The sequence below is a fragment of the Marmota marmota genome, unplaced genomic scaffold (assembly GCF_001458135.2).
Source record: "Marmota marmota marmota unplaced genomic scaffold, marMar, whole genome shotgun sequence".
Classification (NCBI taxonomy): Eukaryota; Metazoa; Chordata; class Mammalia; order Rodentia; family Sciuridae; genus Marmota; species Marmota marmota.
Window position 1 is genome coordinate 36,738,001 of NW_026000229.1, and position 25,693 is coordinate 36,763,693.

Genomic DNA, 25,693 nt, shown 5'->3' on the forward strand with positions numbered 1-25,693 from the left:
TGTCCATCTGCAATTAAAAGAATATATCACTTATGCTATGCTTTATACTGTGACAAACTCTTCTAAGTACTAGTAGGAACAATGTAAAGAGAATGTGGTAAACAGAGTTACCTAGAGTTTCTGATTTTATTTAAAGGAAGATAACTCTGTTAGTTAAATTAGCTTTCAATAAAAACCTACTCTGACTCAATATAACAATTTCCCCCCTCTAAGAAATTTACTGAACATTCGCTAGTACACATTCAGTTGTTAAAGTAGCTCTATTTCAATTTCCATCACATGACAATGGGTCCCCTTTCCCATATTATCTATAAGGTTCTCTTAGACACACACTTACCCGCGTAAGAATGAGACTCTTGGAAACCTTGGAAGAATGAAGCAATCCCAATGTAATCTTCAATTTTTCAAAGAGATCTCTCATTTCACCACGTCGCCGCCGCTCATTGGCAGTGTGTGTCCGGCGATAATAGGCAAAAGCTTCTGCTTCTTTCTGTAGTTTGTCATTCCAGTAATCAGGTTTCAGTTTTAAAGGAATTTGTGGAGCCTGTCCAAATGAGATTGCCTCCTCAACATCTTTCACATGTACCTGCCCTCTACCACTATCCCAAACAGCATTGCTCTATCTCAGGTACCCATCATCTTCTGCCTGGACTGTTATAACAGCCTCTTGATTGCTCATCTTAATACCACGCTATCCTTCCTCCAAATCTAATTTCAACAATGTCAACAGTATAAATTCAAATACATGCTAATATAATCATATCAATTTCCAACTCAATTTCAGTGGTTCTCAAATGAGGAAAAGTATGGGAGCAAGAGGGAACATGGCATCTTTTATTGCTGAGGTTAGTTTTGCAATCAGGGATTAAACCCAGGGTCACTAAACCACTGAGCCACATCCACAGCACCCCCCTTTAATGTTTTTATTTTGAGACAGGGTCTTGCTAAGTTCTTGGGGCCTCGCTAATTTCCTGAGGCTGACCTTGCAATCCTCCTGCCTCAGCTTCCCAAGTCACTGGAATTATAGGCATGCACCACCACATCCGGTCTGGAACATGGGATCTTTTGTAAAGCTTATTTATATAATTTATTATTATCAAAACTAATTTTCATGATACAAATTATATAAAAAAAATCTTGATTAGTGGAAAAATGATTAAAAAAGAATTTTTTAAAAAAATACTGTAAGATCTTTCACAGCTCCATAAAGGATCAACTTCCACTCTTCTAAATCACCTTTTTCTCCAGCCATTCCTAACTGTTAGAAATTCCAAAAACATACAAGGCAATCCTACACCTCCCCTTTTGCATACACCTGATGACCCCTCCCCTTTGTCCCTCCCAATCTTCCATAGCACTTAAATTTAACATCTAAAACTCAAACATTGTACTTTTCCCAGCAAAGTCTGCCTTCACTCTCAGAACCCCTTAGGCCTCCTTTAATCTTTTTTATTCTATTTCAATTTTAAATATTATTTACTTCTTATGAACAAGTTATAGATAAATGTAAGGTTAAAAATACATGAAGAACTTATATATTTTCATGCTGTCTATTGACTACTTGCTATGCAGAAAAGGATTTAACTCACATCATTTTTATATCTTTGCCACTCTATTTTTCTAATATAGCTATATCACTAATTTTAGTTCTTCACTAGATCCCTTAGCAACTTGAATATATAGTTCTTAATTTCTTGTTTTATAACAATAAATAGATTATTTTGACTTTCCACTTTGTAAAATGAGGGTATTGGTATCTATATCCTTCTCTTTTTTTCTTCCCTTTCACTGCACAATCTGTGATATATATTTAGACATTTTTCAAGAATAAAATTAGGTTTTTCATATTTTACTCAGAGTTATACAAATTCTTAAAAAAAAATCACTGAGGGTATTTATACTATTCTGACACTATAAATATTCATAGAAACTGAATAATTACATTTCCTATCTTACACAGCTTTGTTTTTATTCCCCCTCTGAGGCTGTTAATTATCTTTCCTGATACTGTCTGTTTTCATCATTACCTTTACAGTGCCCAAAAACTCTTAAGGTAAAGACATTTTTTCTAAAGTTGAACCCTCTGTACATTAACTTAGTATGGGAGAATCAAAAATGCAATAAGATAGAACAAACTTAAATAAAGGAAAGCACTGCAAGTACTTGCTTGTAATAATTTGGGTATAAAACAAAAGATTATGTAAATAAGCTATTATGAAAGCTCTGCCATCTAAATATATGTTTTAGAATAAACAAAAATAACCAAATATAGTGATATTTATGAAAAATGATTACAACCATGCACATATGTTTCCTATGATCCTCAAATAGCCAAACAATCATGCTGCAGGGTTTTTGAGAGAATTTGAAATGAAATGCCACCCTCCACCTCAACCTAATCCCCATCACTGCCTTATCTCTTAAATAAAGAAAACACAGTAACATGGTACATTTAAAAAATTAAAGGTAGTTTATAACTTCATGGCTCAATCTGGACCACTGAAAAGTACAAGCCTAGGCTTACAAGTAAGAATGCCAGCTTGTTTCACATCAAATCATTACAATATACGATTAGTTTTCAAATAAGCAAATAAATTTTCATAGGCTTCATACCCATTTGAACTCAATTATTCCCTCTCTGGGGGAAGTAGAACTAAAAGGGAGAAAAAGCACATTAACAGTACAATTTTGTTAAGGGGGGACAAGTTGATTATATGAACTTCTTGAGAAAAACATCCTTGAAAAAAATCTCAGTTAATATAGCTAATATTATTTCAACTCTAACATAAACATTACCAATTTTATTAAATGAGTAATCATCATTAAATATGTTCTAAATACCTTTCGACTCCTTTCAGCAGCTTTTTCATCAGCAGAGATATGGGTACGGCACCTAGATAAATATAGTATTTTTCAATGTCTTATTGAAATTCAACAATCTAAGACCTATTTAACAACTGTATTAAAGCACACCACCCTAAATTGTCTAAATTACAACCAATTTATTTTCCCCAAGGTGTGGTAGTGGGCCATATTATTTATTCAACAGCATACTTTTTTTTTTTTCCTCTAAGAAAAGCCTGTGTACAATGAGATGCCTATAATCCCAGTAACTCGGGAAATGACGCAAGATCACAAATTTGAGACTATACTCAGCAAACTTAGCAACAACCCATCTCAAAATTTAAAAAAATAAAAAAGGGGGGGATGTAGCTCAGTGGCCAATCCCCAGCACCATAAAAAAACAAAACCAACCCCCAAATGCAGACTATTCAATCACATTCCCTTCCATCCTTCTCATAGGTAAATACTCCTGAATTGAGTTTCAATGTGTTTCTTCAGTTTTCTTAGGAATGTCCACTTCTAAACAAAAAAATTTATGTATCATTTTAAATAGTATATTGTATCTTTCTGCAACTGAGTTGTTTCATCATTACACCTGAGATATGTTGTATACATAGTTCTAATCTGATTATTTCAACTAGCATACAGTATTCCACAGTGTGAATCCCCCCTGCCCACCAAAAAATTTTTTAAGAATATTAGTAGTTTTTATATTGTTATTAGGTCATTTCTAAATCTTCACAACAGCAAAACAATGATTCCTTGTACACATGTTGTAAGCTGTTGTATGGTAACATAAGAGTGGAATTACTAGGTTCAAAGAAAGAGGTATGCACATCTTCAACGTTAGTAGATGTTAAACTGTACCTCATAGTGGTCATTAACAATTTTATGAGTTCCCATTGCTCCACGCTTATATGGTACTATCATAAATTTCTATTTTTGACACACTTGAATATTAAGAGTATGAATTGATACAGTTACTGCAGTTTAATTTGCATTTCCCTAATGTCTTGTGAAGATGAACAAATCTGTACATGCTTACTGGCCTTTTAGGTTTCCTCTTCTGTAAGCTTTCAGCTTGTGATATCCATATTTTTCTACTGAATCATATTTTGTTTTTGCAGTGCTGGAGATCAAACCCAGGGCCCTGCACATACTAGGCAAGTAGTGTGCCACTGAACCACACCCCCAGCCCTGAATTATCTTTTTCTAATAGACTGGTAACAAATTTTTAATATCCTAATACTAATAACCCTTTGTCAGTTTTATGTACTACAAATACTTATAGACTAAGCTTGCCTTCTCATGGTTTTCAAGGTGTTCTGACAGAATTTTGAGGTTTGTGTGTGTGTGGTGGGGGGGAGTACCAGGGATTGAACCCAGGGGCACTTTACAACTGAGGCCCAGCCCTCTGCCTTTTTTAATGTTTTATTTAGAGACAGGGTCTCACTGAGTTGCTTAGGGCCTCCTAAATTGCTGAGGCTGGCTTTGAATTCTCCATCCTCCTGCTTTAGCCTCCAATGCCACTGTGCCCGGCTAAAGTTTTACATTTAATTAGACTTAAAAATTAAATCTTTATTATTTTTTTTGAGGTGGGGGGCAGGGTTGGGGACTGAACTCAGGGCCTCAGGAACACTAAACATGGCTCTTAAATCTTTAGTTTCAATCTATTCCTTTATAGTTTGTGCTCTTTCTGTATTGGTTATGCTTGGTCCTTTGTTATTCTAACCCACTAATATGGTTTCTCTCTATTGACTGAATTATTATTTCAAGTCTTTTAGTATGAGTTTATAATTAAAGTCTTGCACAGCTTTTATTAGATATATTCCAAGGAAACTTTCTTTTTCCTGTTACTCGTGTAAATGGTATGTTTTAGATTTTGTTTGTTGTTACTGTTTAGGAACTCAGTTTTAAAACATGCTTTATTAATTCAACAATACTGTTTAGCTTATTAAGTCTAATTCAGTTAAGAGACTCAAAACTCTTTCATGCTTAACCAGTAGGTAACTGAAGTAGCCTGCAAATAGTTCTGGTGTAAAGATAATTACTAGTCCTACCTTCTATTCCTCAGACTTTTTCAGCATCAGTAGGGATGAAGAGTTACTTTCTCAGATCATTGCTACTTCATATGTAACAGGAGAAGTACAAGGTCTAGCAGAAAACAAGAAGTCGTATCTTCCTTCCCTTCTCTCTCAAATCCCAGTCCCTAATCAATACAAAGTTTACTAAAACAGAAAAGGAAATATTCCTGAGCAAGTCCTCATATCCTCCGTATTTTCATTTTATCAGCCGAAGAGGCAGGAAAATTTTCAAACCTGTAACTCACCTGTTTAACTAGTAAAATAAACAAATTTAGAATTTAATGCCTTATTCTTAAAAGATAAATAACATTTGTTGAGTAGTCCACTGTGTCAGTTATTATGCAAGTTACATGTATTATTCAACACTTCAAAACTAGTATTTTAACACCAGTCTATCACTCTCCAAAAGCATCTATTATTGACATTTATACCCTGCCTCCGAACAATAACCAAGGCAAGCGAATCAGCTCCTAATCACAGCTTCTCTTTTCATCTATACTAGTCAGAAAAAAAGCTAGAAGAATAAAGGAACCAGGTCAGTTACCTAAATGTCCTAAAAAGAACATATAGGTTTTTTCTGATTAAAAAGTAACAACAATTATAACAGGAACAACAATTATAACTCAAAGATAAATTAAGACTTACGGCTGTTTGAATGACTGTGTGTGAACTACAGTGGTCTTCTTGTGGGTAACATTAATTTCCTCTGAAAGCTCTTCTATAGTCTCAATGTCCACTTGTTCCTCATCATCCTCAACGTATTCTACACAGTTATTCTGAAAAACATCATTTCAACAGTAAATAAAGTATTGAGGTGCACCCACACCTAAACTTTCCAACTGCATACTCACTTTATAAAATCAACTACTACCAAACACTGATCTTACACTGGAGTATTTGACAATTGTAAACTTGTTAATCATAAAAAAAAGAATTAAGTCAGACAACATATGATTTGAGTTAACCACCAAGAACTACAAAACTCACAGATATATATTAAACAGACATCATTAATTCTGAAGCTAAAGAGAGTTCCCAACGGGATGCATTAATGCTTCAATGTTACCTCTAGAGGATAAAATTCAGGTATGGCTTCATTAAGGCTTTCCCAAATCCACCCCCTTGCCTTTTTTTTGGCGGGTAGGAGTGCTGGGGGTTGAACCCCAGGACACTCTATCACTATGATACATCCCCAGCCCTTTTTAAGACAGGATCTTACTATGTCGCCAAGGCTGACCTTAAACTTGTGATCCTTCTGCCTCAGCTTCCTGAGTAGCTGGGGTTACAGGTAGTACCACTGTGCCTGGCTATGGTTTCCTAAATCTTAAGATCAAACGCCAGTGAAATAAAATTTGGAAAGGAGGAATATGGAAAGAACAAAATTCTATTTGGGAATTGGGGTATAGCTCAGTGGTAGAACACTGAATAGCATGCGCAAGGCCCTGGGTTCCAATGAGGAGGAAAAAGGAGAGAAGAGGCCTGGAGGATGAAGAGGAAAAAGAAGGAGAAAAAAGAAGGACGGAGAAGAAGGAGGAGAAGAACTCTTTCCTAAGTGGGTTTCATGACTAACACCATATCAGATGCCAATAAATCAACACACACAAGGCAGATATGGTACAGAATACAACCCAGACAATATTCAAAGTCTCTCAACCTCACAGAATGAGAACTCTTAAGGAATTTCAGATTTCAAAAGAAACCCAGGATTGTTGTGGTTCCTTATACCAAAGAAGAAGTCAATCAAGTAAGCATTTACCAATATGCATCTATCATAAAAATTCACTGTTTATATACTCACACTGTACCAGAGAGAGACAACATCCCAACCACCTCGTTATGTTTATAGACTTTTTGGAAAAATTACTTACCCCCAAATTATAGGTTTTGTAAGATCAACAGACACTAAATACAAACTATCTTTTGTTCCCACCCCAATTTAAGTACAACTTAAACAATATACATTAAATTTAAACAGTGTATATAAACATTAATTCTAGGAAGCAAAATCAACAGCATCCCAACAGAATTTTTAGTTAGTATTTCAGTTATATATGCTTTGTGATATTTAGACTGAAGAATGTCTGCCTACTGCATAGTTTCAACTGTAGACTTTCCAAAAAAAAGTACCCAGTATTTCATTAAAGTGGCTATTCACAGCTTTGCTCACACCATTTCAATCTAATTCTAATAACAAGTATAAAAATAACTTAAGCATGGGGCATGTACATAAAAATGATATAGAATTTAGATTTTGGAGATCATTTAAAATACTGTTCTTACTTTTTAAAAAATCTGTGTAAATTATCTATGAAATTCCCAACTTGCACCTTCAAGCAGTATCTCCTTGCAATTATGGCACTCTAAAGAACTGACTCGATTAAAATCAATTCTGTAACTAGCAATAGTTTTAAAGTTGAACTATTTTTTGGTCTGATTTTTCTCTGGATTGACTACAATGGGAGATCACAAAAAGCACTGTAAGATCTGCAATATAACTTTTAAACTCAATGAATTCAGATTTCTAGATATATAACCTTGAAAAGGATTACAAAGAAAATTATAAGGCAAATGCATATAGAATCATTCAATTTTAGAGCTAGATCCTCACTTATAAATCAGACAACTGAGGTTCAAAAATAATGAACCAGGAACATTAAAATATTTAAACATTTTAGAGTTTTAAAATACTAACCTTTTTGTTATATTTTATCTGCATAAGGTCATTAGGGATTAACAAAAAAAGACCAAACAATTCAGGAGCTGAATGAATCTTAAGGAAGTGAGATTCTGAAACAATCAACCACATGATAATCGGTACAGAGGGCTATGTCATCTGCTCCCAAAAAGAGGGAGATTGTTTAAATTTCAGGGCACCCCATAGATTGTCTATGGTCTCATGTTTTACATCAGACCCTATGTCAGAATTTGGCAAATCAAAGCCTGATTTACTGGAACAAAGCCACAGTCATTAACATATGTATTGTTTGTGGCTGCTACCACACTACAACAGCAGCCTGCAAAATCTAAAATATTTACTATCTGGCTCTTCACAGAAAAAGCTTTTCTAACTCCTGCTTTGTATCACACCTGACTCACAATTACTTAGTTCAGTTAATACACCCCTAAGTCGGAGGCCTATAAAAATGCTTCAGGAAATTTTTAATAATCAATTATAAAAGTCATATTACAAAGGATTATAATTAAAGTCTAAAATATAAATTCTGGAAACTAAGTCTTCAGAGGATAATTAAAAGGCAATTTAAGGCAGAATTACGTTAAAATATTAGATGGTATTTTTTAGTTTTTCTCCAAAACAAAAACTTCACTCTAAATGCAGGTAGACAGGGTTATCCTCCAGTTCAAAGGTCACCCATTCATTCTGTTTCTTACATATTATATCTAACAGATAAGTTAGAATCACTCCATGTAGCAAATGTCAAAGAAACTACTGAGATCAAATGGGTGTAGTGGTTTCAAAACATTCCTTTTAAAGCTACTAGGGATTCTCAAGCATCTATACCCCAAAAGTTCAAGCTACCCTTACCATAAAAAACAGACAAATGTCAAAGGATAAGCCCAATAAATGTTGCCTGTCTGATACATCCTAAAAGCTACAGGGCTGTTAATAATGATCTAAACCTAGGCATCCAATTGAATGTATTAGGTCTTATTGATCTTCTGGAAAAGCTACTGTCTCTAATAAATCATTTAAATCCTTGAGGTTTCAGTCACAACAAAAATGGGCTCACCACCTTTTCTACATCATCAACATCCTCACTCTGGTAGTCAGAAACAACATCCACATTTTCATCAATAGAATCATCGGTTTTCTCATTCTCATCTTCTTCATCCTCTTCTTCCAAATCCAAAACAGTAAAGCCAGTACTTTTTCTCCCACCCTTCTTCTCTTGCTTTGGTTGTATCTGTTCTCCTGGTAGCAATAAGTGACCCTGAAAGTGTCCATTCCCTTTGCTTCCTTTTGTAGCTCTCCTAGGAACAATGGAGAAGGCTGCAGGATTAGAAATCATACTCCAAGAATCACATTCAGTTTTTAAAACTCTGGCATTCCCAGTAGTTCCACTTTTTCCAAGTAAGTCAGAGATCCCCTGTTCTTGAAATACATCTGAATTTTCTTGACATGGCTTTGCTTCTCTAATTAACAACTCATCTGTCTCCTTCTTACATTCTTGCAAAGTTCCCACATAATTCCGGGTCAAAGGGCCCTTCAGGTGTTTTCTCCATTTTTCCCTAATACTGTCCTTCTCCCTAGAGTCTCCACATTCCTTCTCCTTGGCCCGTGGATTAGACTGCTGCTCCATAATAATTTTGCTCCCTGATAATTCAAGTTTACTTTCTTCATTAGAGATGACTGGAAACTCATTTAGTTTTTCCTCTGGATTGTCGAATCCCTTCTGCTGTTCCACCTTCACAGCACAGTTCTGTAGCTGTACTTTATTTACATTTTGTACTGTCATAATATTGGCTTTTTCAGAAATCGTCCTAACTTCTAGAAGAGACAGTTTTTCTTTAGAACTACCATGATTTCTAGTCCCACTCTCTTCATTAATATTTTTATAGTCTTCATCTGTGTGTGACCCAGCCATATAGGAGAGTTTAGAAGGTTTGACAGTTGTGGGACCTTCTTCTGTAAGAGAATCTTCATCCAAACGATCACCCCCATCTTCCAAAGAAATATTCAGAGTTTCCTCTGAGGCAATAGTTCCTGAATTTTGTTTATTAGCCTCTGGGTCTGTAGCTTCTCCTTCTGACTGTAGAGTTTTCCTAGTTTCCTTCTCTTTTTTTATAGAGTTCATTTCATCTTTTTGATCTATATTCTGGAATTCCTTCTTCATTTGAAGGGAAGCAACATGCTGAAGAATGGAGCTAGGAACAGGCTTTTGTCCTGGGAGCTGTAACAAGGCAAAACTACCAGACTGGAGAGGAATAAGACTGGCTGTACCAACAGGCTGCCCTCCTGAGCTATAGGTAATTTTGGTTTCAGAGCCTGATTTACTTGCAAAACTTTGTGGTTCGGGAGGAGAAATTCTCAGGGTCAATGTGCCAGCCTGAGAGACAAAACTAGGTCCAGAGGAAAGCAATGATGGTGCTTGAGTGATAACATTCACTGCTGGAGAAGACCCAACAGCCTGAATTACAGGATTCATAACAGAGAAAGCAGAGGATGAACTGGAAGATGGTGGAGTCTCAGAAGGTTTGGAAGGAGCAGGTAACCGGATTCCCATCACAGACCCTGAAAGAAAGAAAAAGAAAATTTAAATCATGACTGCCCATCTCAATAATTCACTGGTGTTTTTCTTTTTTGGACATGTGACTCTAAGAGACTAAGAATAATCCTGGTATAGTAATAAATCATATAGCCAACTGATTTACTTAAAGAAAAATTCATTAGAAAGATCTCTAACTTTATACCTGGGTTCCGAAACATGACAGGCTGTAAACTGGGCTGGGTATTAGAGCTTCGAATCTGATGCAAAGGCAGGAGCTGGACAATCTGCCCATTGGGATGCCTGAACAGGTTCATTCCACTTGGACTCCTTACAGGCTGCAAGACCATCCGATGTCCCTGAAGTTGTGGGTTTGGGACAGGTCTAAGCGTAGGAGAACCCTGCTGTACTGGAATCAACAACAATCGTGGTCCAGTACGTTTCACTGTGTTAGGAGAGATCTGTGGAGTAGCCACTGGAATTTGAGGGGCACTTTCTAAAAAACAAAACAGAAACATAATATCAGAATTCTCCCTCAACACATGAAGGAAAAAAGCTATGACAACAAATACAAGATCTGACAATGCTACAAGCAACTTCTAATTTGAATTATAAAATTGGAAAAATCTTGTCCCTCTATAATACACTCTTTATGGCTGAGAGGAATTTGTTTTAAACTCGAGTAACTAACCAGACATTGTAGAGTTTTGCATTCAGAATGATTAAAAGGCTGGAGACATAGCTCTGTTGGTAGAGTGCTTGCCTTACGTGCACAAGGCCCTGAGTTCAATCCCTATCACCTCCCCGCAAGAGAACCCAGAATGATTTAAAAAAGCATTAACTGTCAAGAGGTGCTTTTATAGAGATATTGCTTTTGCCTAATGACAACCAGGGTATTCCTCTAAATTTGGATTCATATTAAATCAAAGAGATAGGTAAAGGCTGGTGTCATAGCTCAGTGGTAGAGTGCTCGCCTAGCACTTTTGAGACCCTGGGTACAATCCTCAGCACCACATAAAAATAAATAAAATGAAAGGTATTGTGTCCATCTAAACTAAAAAAAAAATTTAAAAAAAAAAAAGATAAATAAAGCCTGACAAGAGGAGGGAAAAGACAGTTTTAACACAAATGATTATAATTCAAATTGGTGAACTTATTTGACTTTATTTTATAAATTTGTAAAAAATTTAATAGTCTGCCAATAAAGGAAAAAAATTAAACCCAAAAATTTCTGGCTTAATGTGATTTTCTATCAGATATGCATTGTGTCCACACAAAACATTACAATTCTAAGAGAAAATCATATTAATAACTTTTTTGTACTAAGGAGTAAACCCAGGGACATTCAACCACTGAGCCACATCCCCAGCCTTTCCCTTTTTAATATTTTATTTAGAGACAGTGTCTCTCTGAGTTGCTTAGCGCCTTCCTAAGTTGTTGGGGCCGGCTTTGACCTTGTGATCTTCCTGATTCAGTTTCCTGAGCCACTGGGATTATAGGTGTGCAACACCACACCTGGCCCCATGCTCATAACATTTAGATGATAAACTGTAACATAAAAAATCTAGGACTATTCTAAAAATGAAATAAAACAAAGACCAGTTTGTTCATGAAAATAATACTGTGCAATTTAAACAAAAAACATTCACCTATCTTACATGAATTAAGAAAATGTTAACACAATTTCTCAAACTTTTCAAATTTATTTTTAGAGTGATTCAAAACCTAAATTACCTCAATTCAAAGAATGAAAGCAATCTTTCTTATACCCACTGAAAATGTGATAAGTTACTTAAATGTTGGTGAGGATCAGGGAAAGAGAAAAACATAAGTCAAACGAAAAAAACAGACAATCAAAATATCCAACTTGATATGCTCTTTATGAACTGAGAATAAAATGTCCACTTCCTTAGAACTAGCAGTTACCTGAGTTCTCTGTATTTATAGAAGAGATAAGAAAATTTATTAACATCACTATTTTGGGCTGGGGAAGTAGCTCAGTGGTTAAGTGCTCCTAAGTTCAATTCCCAGTACCAAAAAATAAAATACAATCACTATTTCTTTAAGTGGCATTCAACAAAATATTTTAAGTGATATATGAATATAAAGTAACACTGTATCACACTGATAGAAAAGCCATTCCCATTTCAATTTTAATCTTTTGATTATATACATAAGAAAGTACCAGTCTTGGATTTTTTTAAGTTGTTGACAGACCTTTATTTATTTATACGTGGTGCTGAGAACTGAACCCAGTGCTTCACACATGCCAGTGCGCTACCACTGAGCCACAGCCCCACAATCTTAGATATTTTATCTTTAAAAAATGACTTCAGTATTTTCTAGCTCTCTTCATCAACAGAAAGAGATGCCACAAGCACAGAACTTACAGTAAATATTTGAATTTATTAATATATTTTATTTACTACTTGTTTATGAGGTCAACCTGTCTTTTGCCAAGTAACATTGGCTTCCACTCAGTCTCTTAAAAACATTTATATTAAAAAGTAGTTAATTAAAACAATAATTTTTAAAATAGTACAAATGGGGGGCTGGGGTTGTGGCTCTGTGGTAGAGTGTTCGCCTAGTTTGCATGAGGCACTGGGTTCAATCCTCAGCACCACATAAATATAAAATAAAGACATTGTGTCAACCTAAAACTAAAATAAATAAATAAATATAAAAAAATAGTACAAATGGGATTCAGAGCAATATAATGATACTGGGTAGTTATTTCCCTTGAATTCTGCAAAGTTTCTCAGTTTTATATACATTAATTCTTCTCTGAATAGACTAAAAGAATCACCTACTTTATGTAGTTGCATTTGGATATAAAATATACCAAAGCACATAATATTCCTATTATGAATTTGTTTAACCTAAGCCAACAAGAGGAAAATTTTAACTAAGAAGTTGAGAATTTAAAATATGAGGGCTGGGGTTGTAGTTCAGTGGTTGAGGGCTTGCCTGGCACACATGAAGCACCGAGTTCGATCCTCAGAGCCACATAAAATAAATAAAAATGATTTTTGCTAGGCAAGAAGAGCTAGAATAGCAGGAGTATATTCAAGTGTGCCTAAGCCAAATCTTCATCCCTTTTTATTTTTTATTTTGAGACAGGGTCTTGCTAAGTTGCTTAGGGCCCTGTTAAATTGCTGAGGCTGGTCTCAAAACTTTCAATCCTTCTATCTCAGCCTCTTAAGTTGCTGGAATTTATAGGCATGTGTCACCACACCCAGCAGAAGTATATTTTAATCTTCAAAAAAGAAAAAAGAAAAAAAAAAAAAAAAAGCCCTCAGCTTGGATAAAGCATTGGCAGAAGCCCTTTCATTTCGTTTTTTTAAATTACAATGCAGCACACACACACCCCAAAAAAGAGCATCTGTACATATGGTTCCCTTCTTAAGGATATGTACTCCTAGATCTCAGCATGTCACATAATAGGTTGTACTTTCTCCCATGCTCACCTTAATGACTGCTCTAGTGGCTCAGAGCTCCACTCTCATCTAATTATTTCGGTGTCCTTCAGCCAGCATTTCTATTCTAATGTTTTTCAATAGTTTTTTTGTTATCTCCTGAGGCAACCTGCAGGCCCACTAAGTTCTACTGATCATCTCCCAAGGAATAAGTTGTTTCTGCAGTGTTTTACTTACAAAATTATATATTTTCAGTGATCTAACTGCATTAACCATGAGCTCTATTATTTTAAAATATTCAGTTTTGCAGAATGCAAATATTTTCAGAAATACACTCAAATTCCATAGCAGAAAACACCTACATGATTATCCTGAGACAGATGACAGACAGACAGAAAGATCCTACCCCCAGCTGCAAAATTACATAAACAACTATACAGTTAAGCAACTAGTAATAATTAGGCCTTACCTGGTCTCTGGCTCACTGGTGGACTCCCATTAATTCCTGAGAGTATAATAGGAACAGAGCCCAGAGATGAAGTAGGTGTGGTCACCATGGAGGAAGACGCAGCTGTGGTCACCATGACTATGGAGGTGGAGGCAGTGGAAGCAACAGGAAGAGTTATGGTTGGAGGAGATGCTACCAAAGACTTAGGAAAAGTAACTGAAGCCACAGGGGTAGTTATCCCAGTAGTTTTGGTAAGGTTCACAGTGGCTGTAGACTGGGTAGATGTTACAGGGGTGCTGGTATTAGTTTCAGAGACCTCAATAACCCCTGCAGTGGTGGCACCAGAAGAATAAGTAGTTTCTTTAGTTCCCACGTCAGAAATAGCAGTCATAGATGTCACAGCAGTAACATTCTCTAAAAACACTTGAGGGGTGGAAGTAGTGACAGCAGCAGTCACGGGACTGCACACCTGAACTGGCTCAGAAGAAACCACAGGTGTGACGACCATTACTGGAGAAGGTCTGATACTGAACTTCTGTGGCCCTGTCAGGGGTTGGGGTGTGCTAACTCCAGGTATCTTCTGCTGCAAGGCTCCAACTTTACTCATCACAAACTGTGTGAACACACCACCAGGAGAGGGTCGAGCCGCTGCAAATAAAAATTTGCAGGTCAAAAATCTTCAGTTCTCTTATTTTACCCTCCTAGTGACTGTGCTTATCAACATTAATTGTGCACCACTGGGTCAATTTCTTACAGGTACTACCTACCTGTATTATATGTGCCAATTTCCACCCACAGAAATCAAAACACTTCCCTCAATCCAAAACAATGGCATATAATTCCAACAAGAAAGGGTTTAAAACTGAGTGTTCCTATTAAAATTCTCTGGCTATGCAAAATATTCAATTCGTCAGGACACTAAAAAGACAATACAGCAGTAAAACTTCACCACCTAAAACAGAAAGTAAAAAGAAGAGGATTTTTTGCCTAATCCTAATTTTAAAACTTATTTCCACCACTTCCTCCTATACCAGCACCTCCACCTCTTTAAGGCTGTCTCTTATGAATAAGACAGTTAAGTATTGCATATTCTTAAAATGCATAGATATTTTTTCAAAAGAGTGCAGGACAGGGCTGCATTTTTGTTGTTGTTGTTGTTGTTGTTTTAAAATCACAATTAAAGTTGTTTTTTTAAAGGAGGCAAAATAGGTTCTTTTTAAGGCATACAATGCCTATCCTCTATCTTCACACAACTCCAGCCTTCAGCCAGATATTTCAATTTCCTGTTAGAGGAATAAGAATGAAGACACAATTGACACTTTTACTTAACATTCCTAAATAGATTTGAAACAACAGAAAGAGGAATTCAATAAAGCAACTGTTGATTCTCTAAATGCTAAAACAAGTGCTTCTAGAAGGCAATTTATTACATACTCTAGAAATGAAATGTTGAGCAAAATAAAGGTTCACAAAACAGGGATGTATGGAACAATGTAACATTTTGAAAACCATGTTTTATAAAAAAAAAAACTTTCTACTCTGAGCCTATACTAACCCAACTCTCTAGCTTTTCTAGCTTCTTGAAATCTTAAGATCAAGGAACATGCATTTTTTGATTGATGCCAAAACTCCTCGTCCTTACAGGAAAATTACTAGAGAAAATATTTTTTAAAAAATTAAATCACGGGGCTGGGGATGTGGCTCAAGCGGTAGTGCGCTCGCCTGGCATGCCTAAGGCCCGGGTTCGATCCTCAGCACCACATACAAACAAAGATGTTGTGTCTGCTGAAAACTAAAATAAATAAATAATTAAAAAAAAAAAATTAAATCACGTCTTTTCTATATTAATATGTAGAAGACTCAAAAATAATTCTAACAGTAACTAGTAACTAGACTCTAATTCATCTAGAATCATAAGCCATCAGAAGAGTTTACAAAAAAAAAAGATTCAGGTAACACAGACATCAATAATAATTATGCCAAATCCTGTACTTTTCTAATTTTAACAGTTTTCACACCTGTAATAACTGATCCAGCACTAAATTATAATCCTTTCCAAGCTATATGTACTCTCCAACTTACCAATTGGCCTTTTTGCTGGGACAAATGCCTTCGGATTCTTCCCAGGACGATTTGTGGTAGTGCCAGAGGAGGATGTCGTTTTGGAGTTGGATGTAGAAGGCAACAGGGTACGTGGTTTCCTGGATGCAGCCACCTTGGCATTGGATGCTACCTTGGAGATGACAGTACTGAGGGTTGAGAGGTCCAGGACTGAGGGTCGCAACCTGCCTGTGATATAAGCAGCTAGCCTATTGGCTGGATGCAATGCCCCCATCTGTCCCAATAGCAACTTAGCCTGCGGGTAACTCTTACCATTAACCTGAAACAAGTGGCAAAGAGAAATTCTGTAAAGATAAAATTCTCTTGCTAACTCTTCTCCCTTGACAGGGGTTTCATTTTTACAAGGTTTTAAAAGTCTACTTTTCAGATGTGAAGGGGAAAAAAAGAAGTGGGCTTTTTCTATTCAGGACAATCTGAGTAACAGGGAAGTAGAAAAATGCCATCATCTGGTATTCAGAACTAATTCCATTTTCTTCATTTTGTAGTACAGAAACAGAGAATCTTAGAAACTCATCACTTCTGCATCCTAGATATTGGAAAGTCACATGAATGTGTCCGAAGAATCATGCAATTGTTTTATTTTAATTTAAAAAATTAATTAAGCTATTAACAATCATCAGCAAAAATTCTGTCTTCCACAGAATCCTCTCTCTGACCAGAGAAGAATAATGAGGCCCTGAAATGAGGGTCTTTTCCAGCATCCTTTATATTTGAAATATATATATGATAAATCTACTTTAAGTTCTTATGACAACCACTGTTACAATAACCTAAGCTACAAAGTCACTTCAGTTTTTGGTTATCAAAAGGCTCAAATTTGAAGATGTTGTCTTCATATTTTGGACAAAATATGGGCTCAAAACAAATGCTGGTAAAAACTCAATGTAACTAGACACAGTCAGAAAACTATCAGACATGGTAAACCAACAAACCAAATATGGCACAGATTTTCTCTGCTGAGTTGATTACACTGCCCATCTTGGACAGAGAGATAGTTTTGTTGTTGTTGCTTCTTTCCTTTTTTAAAATTTTTATTTCTTTTCTTTTTGGAACTGGGGAATTAACTCAGAGGCACTTTACCACTGAGTTACATACATAGAACTTTTTATTTTTATTTTGAGACAAGAGTCTTGCTAAGTTGCTTAGGAACTCGTTAAGTTGCTGAGGCTGGCTTTGAACTTGCGATCCTTCTGCCTCAGCCTCCCTAGCTGCTGGAATTACAGGCATATGCCACCATGTCTGGCCCTTTTTTATTTTAAAGGAAAGAAAACAAAAACCTCCCATTTTTCTTACCCATGTTCTCTAGGTCATATTACTGGTGACTCTAGAGGAAATAACCTTTTCTATGACTTCTTTTTATCAAGTGGGGGACAGGACACAGTGGCATACACTGTAATCACAGTGGCTCAGGAGGCTGAGGCAGGAGGATTCCAAGTTCAAAGCCAGCCTCACCAACTAAGTGAGGCCCTGACTAACTAGTGAGAACCTGTCTCAAAATAAAAAGGGCAGGGATATGGCTAAGTGCCCTTGGTACCAAAAAAAGAAAAAAGTGGTGGACAGAGGGTGGACTGAGGTAGAATCTACTCTCTTAATAGGAAGTTAGTAAGGACGATAGCTAGAGCAAACTATTCTATCTTCCAAGATGCAAAATAAAACTACTCTTTGCTACTTAAGTATATTGTGATTATTCCCAGAGAGATCAGGAATATCCAAGTTTAGTACAAAAAAAAAAAAAAATTTGATCTCTCCATCCCAAAGTAAACTTTAGTACAGATTTTCAGGCTATGTGGCATCTAGGTCAGACAGTCCTGCCTGTTCTGTTGGGACTGCTTAAGACTACTCAGAAGCTTCCCCAAAGTCTACATAGATTAAATATTCCTTATCCAAAATGCTTGTGACTAGGAATGTTTTTGAAATTTAGACTTTAAAATATTTGTATATATATGTAATGAGATATCTTGGGGATGAAACCCAAATCTAAATAAAAAATTGACTTATGCTTCATATACACCTTAAACTGTGTTCACAGTCTGAAGGTAATTAATTTTATACAATATTTTTAGTATGTTTGCCCTCTTAACAACATGAGGTCAGGTATGGAATTTTCTATTTATGGGGTCATGTCAATGCTCAAAAAGTTTTGGCTCTTGGATCATTTTGAATTTTATATTTTTTGGGTTAAGGATGCTCAACATATATTATAAACTGCTTGACTGCTTATGCAAATGACACTCCATGGTGGCTTTGGAAGTCCTGATCAGGAGAGAACACAAAATCTCTATGCCTTTATTTCAGGGAGTCTTATTAGAAATCTCAGTTAAGTCACTATTTCCAAAGTATCAATCAATAAATGAAGAAAGAAATATCTTTCTCTCCATCATTAAGAGTTTAAGAAATACCAACAGAAGCAATGACATAGCACCAGCAAGAGTAAACTACAATAAATTTTTTTTTTAAAGTAGACCAGTTATATATTAATGGAGCAGTCCTTAGTCCAAAGTTGAGTAACCTTAGCAATAACATGGGACACTTGCATACATTTTCTACCCTTATAAAAATATATTTTATACCAATGAGCAAGAAGAAAACCTTGACAATGACTAACATTTTCATTTGGAACTTCTCTTTCCAAGGATTTCCTAGATGTTGGTATAATTTTACAAATATATTCTGCATGAATTACTGAACAGCAAGGATACATATATTTGTCCTAAAGTGACTACACTGATAAAACCTCACAAATCAAAGAAAAATATATGACTCATTTTTTTTTTAATTCTATGTATTTGAATTTCTCATAAATTAAAATTTTCCCCAGGAGTAGGGACATGACTCACTAATAGAGCACCAAATTCAATCCCTAGCACCACAAAAATAAGATAAAATATCTCCAAGTTTCTAAATATATACTGCCAACTGCCTGTCTGAAAGTCAAGTTCATCATCTTCCCTTTACTAGCCTTAACATTCTATACAAGAGATTCTTATTGAAAGCTGTATGCTAATAATACATTTTAAAAACTAAATTCCTATCTTTGGTTCTCAAAATATCACTAGAGTCTACGCAATAAAGTTTAAGAATAACTTTCTGAAAAGAATAGAAAGAAAAATCTAATAATACAAGGCTCTGTTTCTGTGTATAAATGTTCCAAAAATTCACTGTAGGTACGCATCTAACTGACCTATTAGAAAAAGGAATAATGATTTTGTTACCCAGTTACCAGGAAATGTGAAGATAAAGGACTTAAGGCCCAATAAGGGCTCTGAAAAAAATTAAAATGTCACCTAAATACAAAAAGGTGCTATGTCCAGATTAAAGATAATTCTCACCTGGATAAGCCCAGATGTGCTTGAACTGGGTTTACGCTTATAGGCCACAAGCTTCCCTGCAGGAGAAAGCCCTGCATAAAAAGGCAGACCTTTGCCTCCATGTAATCTCTCCCTCACTGAATCCAGAGCATCTGTCTGCACAGGAGAGATATCATCCATTTTCCCAGGGGACAATGGACCACCAGGAGTCTCTGATCCAGATTTATCAGCCATATCATCTTGATCTTGACATGACGGCATAGAGATTTTGACACGAGAAGAATAAACAGGAGGGTTCTTCTCACCCCGGCTCTTTCGTTGAGAAGCCAACTCAATGATGAAGCTGCCCACCTTAAGTGATTGTGGCATGTTGCTATTGATGTGCTGGGATAAGATGCTCAAAATCTTGTTTCGATCTTCCTCCCAGTTGCAGTCTGAGATGATCTCTATCAGTTTGGTGGGACCACCAGGTGACCTCTGATGCACGTAAGAGGTAGAAGAGGATTCCCCTTCATTGCAGGAAGATTTCCAGCTCTTTTCTGATAAAAAATTGAAAAATTTTTCTGAATCACAGCAATTCTATACTACTGGACTTTTAAAAGATATTCAACAATGTCTCAATGTTCTATTCCCATATACTTTCCAGGGGTAACCTAATATGTAAGTTTAACATTCATAATTTGGGAGTTTTCTAGAAAGAAGAAAGATCTCACAAAATTGTCTTCACTATCCTCTGATAAAAAGGAAGTTCCTTTAACATTACTCTAAGAGGCCTTAACTATTATCTAAGAAGTGCTAGCTTGCAAACAAAGCATGACCTATAACCAAGGTTGATTATTTGGCTTAGGTTACTATTCTGTTATTCATTGGGCAAAGCAAAAATACTTGCAAGTTTGCTCTGAAACATGCTCTGACGTGCTAAATTTTGGGGCAATCAGAAAGATTTCATTCAACTCCCCAATATATTTCTATCCATGGTGACATGTTGAAAAATATGTATTTCATTAGATACTGAGATCTCTACAACAGACTTTCCCAACCAATATGCTATAATTATAGTTATGTCCAGGATACTGATTCCCATGGCCCCCAGGGTGCTCATGCTCTCAGCCAGGTTTCTTCTACCCAAGCAACTTTTTCAAAATCTCTCTGTGCTATGGAAACATATTTTCTGCATACCATGACATTTTTTAAAGACAGGAAGTACTACTGCATGAATAAGACTTACAAAGCATAGCCAAAAAAAAAAAAAAAAAAAAAGCCCAGAGGTAACTTCCAGGTTATTACTATTACCTCTCATTACAGTAATTCAGGAAGTATTCTCTATTAGACAAATCAGTGATATTCTTTCTCTTCCTCTGCATTTCCCTGATAGTGGCAGGTAAGAAAGACCTGAGGCAAATTTTAAATAGCTAATAATGCCAATATTGCTAAGGTTTGGTAAAGAGAGCTAAAAAAAATTTTCACTGACCTCATCTCTAAAAGTCTCTCATAACATACCACATCAATATGAATAAATTTATTTTTGAGAATTATTAAACAAACCAAATAACAAACAAAAAATAAGATGCTTACTTATTAATCTCTATTTTTGGCAGAAACCAGAAAAAGGGTAAGTGACATACTCTGAATTGCTAGTTTTGGTTTTCTGACATTATATAATCCAGACATATATAATTACCAGTAACTACTATTAAGATTCTGACCTTGTGATTTATCAGAATCATCCTCCAAGTCACAAATGAGTTGTTTTAAGGGTTGCTGTTCAGAATCGGGTTCCTAAGGAAGGAAATGACACAGAAATACTAGTATCTATAAAGAGTAAGACATAAACATTAAATCTCTTACAGAAGTTAAATTAGTAGAATAAATAATCAACAGCTTCTGTTATGGTTTGCATGTGAGGTGTCCCCCAAAAGCTCATATGTGAGACAATGCAAGATGGTTCAGGGGAGAAATGATTGGGTTGTGAGAATCTTAACCCACTCAGTGAATTAATCCCCTGAGAGGGATTAACTGAGTGGTAACTGAAGTGGTAGGGTGTGCCTGGAGGAGGTGGGGTTTAGGGCATAGCTTTGAGGTATATATTTATATCTGGCAAGTGGAGTTCTCTCTGCTTCTTGACCATGATGTGAGCTGCTTCCCTCTGCCACACATCCACCATGAGTTCAACCTCATCTCAAGCTCTGAGAAATGGAGGCAGCCTTCTATGAACTAAGACCTCTGAAACCATGAGCCCTCATATAAACTTTTCCTTCTTTATAATTTTTCTGGTCAGATCCTTTAGTGAAAAAGCTGACTAAAACAGCTTCCCATCTGAACACACAACTACATTACTAGAATCCTGGGGAAAAAAAAACAAGTAGTCTTGTTCTAATGTTTTTAATAATGACTAAGTCATCAAGAAAACAATTATCAGGGCCTGGGAATATTGCTCAGTGGTATAGCTCCTTTGAGGCCCTGGATTTAATCACCAGCACCACCACCACCAAAAACAAAAAAAAACATCATCGCCATCATCGTTGTCATGTGCATTGTACTCTACAGTTACTCTAGTGAAGAAGGAAAATATTTTAGGTTTAACAGAACAAGCTTCAGTTACTTAAAAAATTCATCAGTGTGGGAAGACATAAATCTTACTAATTACAGATAAATAATTTAATTAAACCCAGAAGTATTTGTGTTGTGTTTTAATTACTCCAAGGTCAGAAAAATAATACTTTTAGTAACCCTAAGGTATAGAACACCAAAGTATGGAGAAAAATAAATTAATTTACATGTCATATAAGTCTAGAGTACATTAATTATTCTTATAGCATGAAAATTCTAATCATTCTGATAGTAATTCAAGTTCTAATACCAGCAACAAGGAATTAAAAGTTAAAAAACAATTGTGTAACAAGTAATCACCTTTGAACTATGGTTCCCAGGACTAGAATGACATGAGTTCTGCTGCTGAAGTGATGGAGACAAGGATGGAGACAAGGATGGCTGTCTGTGTTCCTCTTTTTTTCGTTCATATACTCGAACGCGGGCACAAGTCATCATACTTTCAAAGTACAAATAGACTGGATCTTTGTCCTCTTCCCTTATCTGCAAGTTTTATGTATCAAAACATCTGATACAATAGTGAAAAAAGTCTCCTATACTCTAAATGAAGACAAATATCTGTGTTTCCATTCCATCAGCTGAAATTTTTAAATGCAAGCTTTAAAATTAAACAGTATAAGTACAGTTTGTATGTGCTAAATCTTGGGGCAATCAGAAAGATTTCATTCAGCATCAGGAAATTCAGATTACACCAGAGCAGTGCTTTCAAGTCATCTGTGCTAATATACACATTTGTTAATCACCAGTCAAACACAGACTGATAGAGTATAATAAAACAAATTACTAGAGCTGGGCACGCCTATAATCCCAGCAGCTCAGGAGGCTGAGGCAGGAGGACCAGTTCAAAGCCAGCCTCAGCAATAGCGAGGTACTAAGCAACTCAGAGAGACCCCATCTCTAAATAAAATACAAAATAGGGCTGTGGATGTGGCTCAATGGTTGAGTGCCCTGTGTTCAATCCTCAGTGTCCACCCTACCCTACCCTACCCCCCAAAAAATAGAAAAATAAAAGACATTATGGGCTGGGGTTGTGGCTCAGAGGTACAGCGCTCGCCTACCACTTGTGCGGTTCTGGGTTCAATCCTCTGCATCACATAAAAATAAATAGAGAAAATAAAAGTATTGTGTCCAACTACAATTAAAATAAATAAACAGATAAATAAATAAATAAAAGACATGTAAAATTACTGCAAGCTCAAATTTTTCAATACAATAGATTTACCTTAATCAACTTGCTGTAGAAGTTGTTTGTTTTCCCCCTTTGGAATTGGGGATGGTATTCAAGGGTATTTTAACAATGAGCCACATTCTCAGCCCTTTTTATTTTGAGTGAGGGTCTCACTAAGTTGCTGAGGCTGACTTCAAATGGCAATTCTACTGCCTCAGTCTCCTGAGTCATTGGGATTAAAGGCATGCATGGCTCAAAGATCTGTTCTTATATTTATTTCATCACAGACCAGTAACAAAGTTTTAGACCACCACTGGTACAGAAACCATGTATGCTGTGTTGCACTGTAGAGGATTCTTTTTCAAATGAGTGGACTGGGAAGTCTTACTTTTCCCTATCCATCTTCACAGATACACAATATATCAACTGTTACTTTAAATCTGGAACTTTTATTACTATTTAAAAATTTGCTTTTAAAAGGCTTTTCTTAATATTTTTCTACATTTTCTAGCATTTTGTGTCTCAATTACACAAGAGTTTATACTACTGGAATAACAGTACCTTTAAAAGACTTTGCAAGTCATGTAAAAAGCCCAGCTTTCCATGAACTTCTTGAAGAAAGACATGGCTATCTTTAAGAATCACTGATTCATTTCTATTTTTATGACATTTAAAAAGTTTCAGCAACTAAAAAATTGATTAAACAAAAAAAGACAATGTCTTACAAACCCATTAAAAATTGCTCACAGAATATAAACCGAAAATCTGGCTGAAATCTATCACTTCTACAAATGACTTTTGTAACTTGCAAAAAAAAAAAAAAAAAAGGGAAAGAAAAGAAACTCCAGGCGCACTTACCACAGGATTGGGCTTGGGAGTATATGCCCGTGAAGGTTTAATTCCAGTAAGCAGTTTGCCTTTCACAGTAGTAGATAATACTTCTGGCTGAGGCAACAATAATGGTTTCATAGGCTCAATGACTGAGGGTGTTGGGATATAAACTGGCTCCGGATCTACTTCACCTTCTACTTTCACCCACAATGGGTAATGTCGAACAGGCTGTTCAGGCTCTGTTTCACATATAGCTTAACAAAAAATTAAGATTTTAGGTGCTTTAGGCAACTGAAGTTCATCACTGAAGCAATGCCAAACAAAATTTATTCCCTCACAAAGACAGTAACTCAAAATAATAGTCAAATAGATGCTCCCTAAAAACCTCCCCATGTACCTTAATTTATTCATCTATTAATCAAATATTTATCGAATATCTACTATCTATTTTAGGCACTAGAGTGAACATAGATAGGAATGAAACAAAGTTCTCAGTATATGCATCATATGCATCTTTTGTCAAATTTATCCTTAACTATTTTATTTCTTTGGAGGTTATTGTAAGTTGTATTTTTAAAAATTTCAATTGCTAGTTGTTTGTTGCTTATATGTTGTATACTGACTATGTGTGCTACACAATCTTAACTAAACTAATGATTTTACTGGCTGTTTTATACACTGGTCAGGATCTTCCTATCTATAAACAAAGCCAATTTTAATTTTTCCTTATCACATTGGATGTCTTTCTTTAATCCTTACCACACTGTCTGGGATCTTCAGTCTGTTGTTTTGGGGATTGTGTTGTTTTTGTTTTTTTGAAACACAGCATTGCTTTGTTACTCAGGCTAGTCTTCTCAATCTAGTGGGCTCAAGTAGCCCTCCTGCCAAAGCATTCTAGTTACTGGCTACTGGAACTACACACACAGGTGACTGTACACAGTTCTTAGTGATGAAACCACACATTCTTCCTCCATTCCCAATTTCTGGGAGAAACCACTCAATCCTTTCACTATTAATATTTCAACTGTATAAAGTTTTTCATAGATGGGCTTACCAGATTGAGAAACCTGCTTTCTATTCCTGAAATACTCAGAATTTTTAAAAGAAATGGATTTTGTCATTTCTTCAAAAATATCTATTGTTGTAGCTCAGTGGTAGAGCACTTGCCTAGCTCGTGCCAGGCACTGGGTTTGATCCTCAGCACCACATAAAAAATAAACAAACAAAACAAAGGTATTGTGCCCAACTAAATATATATATATACACATATATATATGTGTGTGTGTGTGTGTGTGTGTATATGTATACATCAAATAAATAAACAAAATGGAGATATTGTGTCCAACTACAACTAAAACACACATATATGTATATTTATATATAAATCTGTTGAGACAATTATATGGCCTTTATTTTATAGTCTATTGTGACAATGAAAAATTATTTAACCCAGTGCAGTAGTGTAATCCCAGCAACTCAGGAGGCTGAGTTAGGAGGATCACAAGTTTTAGGACACCCTAGGCAACTTAGCCAGACCCTGTGTCAAAATAAAAAACTTAAAGCAGGTGGTGGGGTGGGGATGTGGTCCAGTGGTTAAGTGCTCCTGGGTTCAATCCCCAGAACAAAAAAAAAAAAAAA

At 35.9% G+C, this 25,693-nt stretch overlaps 1 protein-coding gene across 22 annotated transcripts in view; it reads right to left on the reverse strand.

Annotated features, from left to right (window-relative positions):
• Mga (MAX dimerization protein MGA) overlaps positions 1-25,693 on the reverse strand; it is a 123,628-nt gene that overhangs the window by 6,028 nt on the left and 91,907 nt on the right. For 4 of the 22 annotated variants that reach the window (XM_048792895.1, XM_048792900.1, XM_048792894.1 and 1 more), the window contains exons 10-20: positions 24,083-24,309; positions 22,357-22,539; positions 21,153-21,225; positions 19,468-19,985; positions 16,100-16,397; positions 14,039-14,665; positions 10,359-10,649; positions 8,678-10,179; positions 5,574-5,704; positions 2,842-2,893; positions 338-544 (exon numbers count right to left, since the gene is read on the reverse strand). In XM_048792895.1, coding sequence (XP_048648852.1) covers positions 338-544; positions 2,842-2,893; positions 5,574-5,704; positions 8,678-10,179; positions 10,359-10,649; positions 14,039-14,665; positions 16,100-16,397; positions 19,468-19,985; positions 21,153-21,225; positions 22,357-22,539; positions 24,083-24,309 — 4,109 coding nt within the window. Of the gene's footprint in view, positions 1-337; positions 545-1,156; positions 1,228-2,841; positions 2,894-4,365; positions 5,073-5,573; positions 5,705-8,677; positions 10,180-10,358; positions 10,650-14,038; positions 14,666-14,685; positions 15,301-16,099; positions 16,398-19,467; positions 19,986-21,152; positions 21,226-22,356; positions 22,635-24,082; positions 24,310-25,693 lie in introns of those variants that run through there. The other 18 variants (XM_048792903.1, XM_048792897.1, XM_048792902.1 and 15 more) reach the window with 18 other exon arrangements.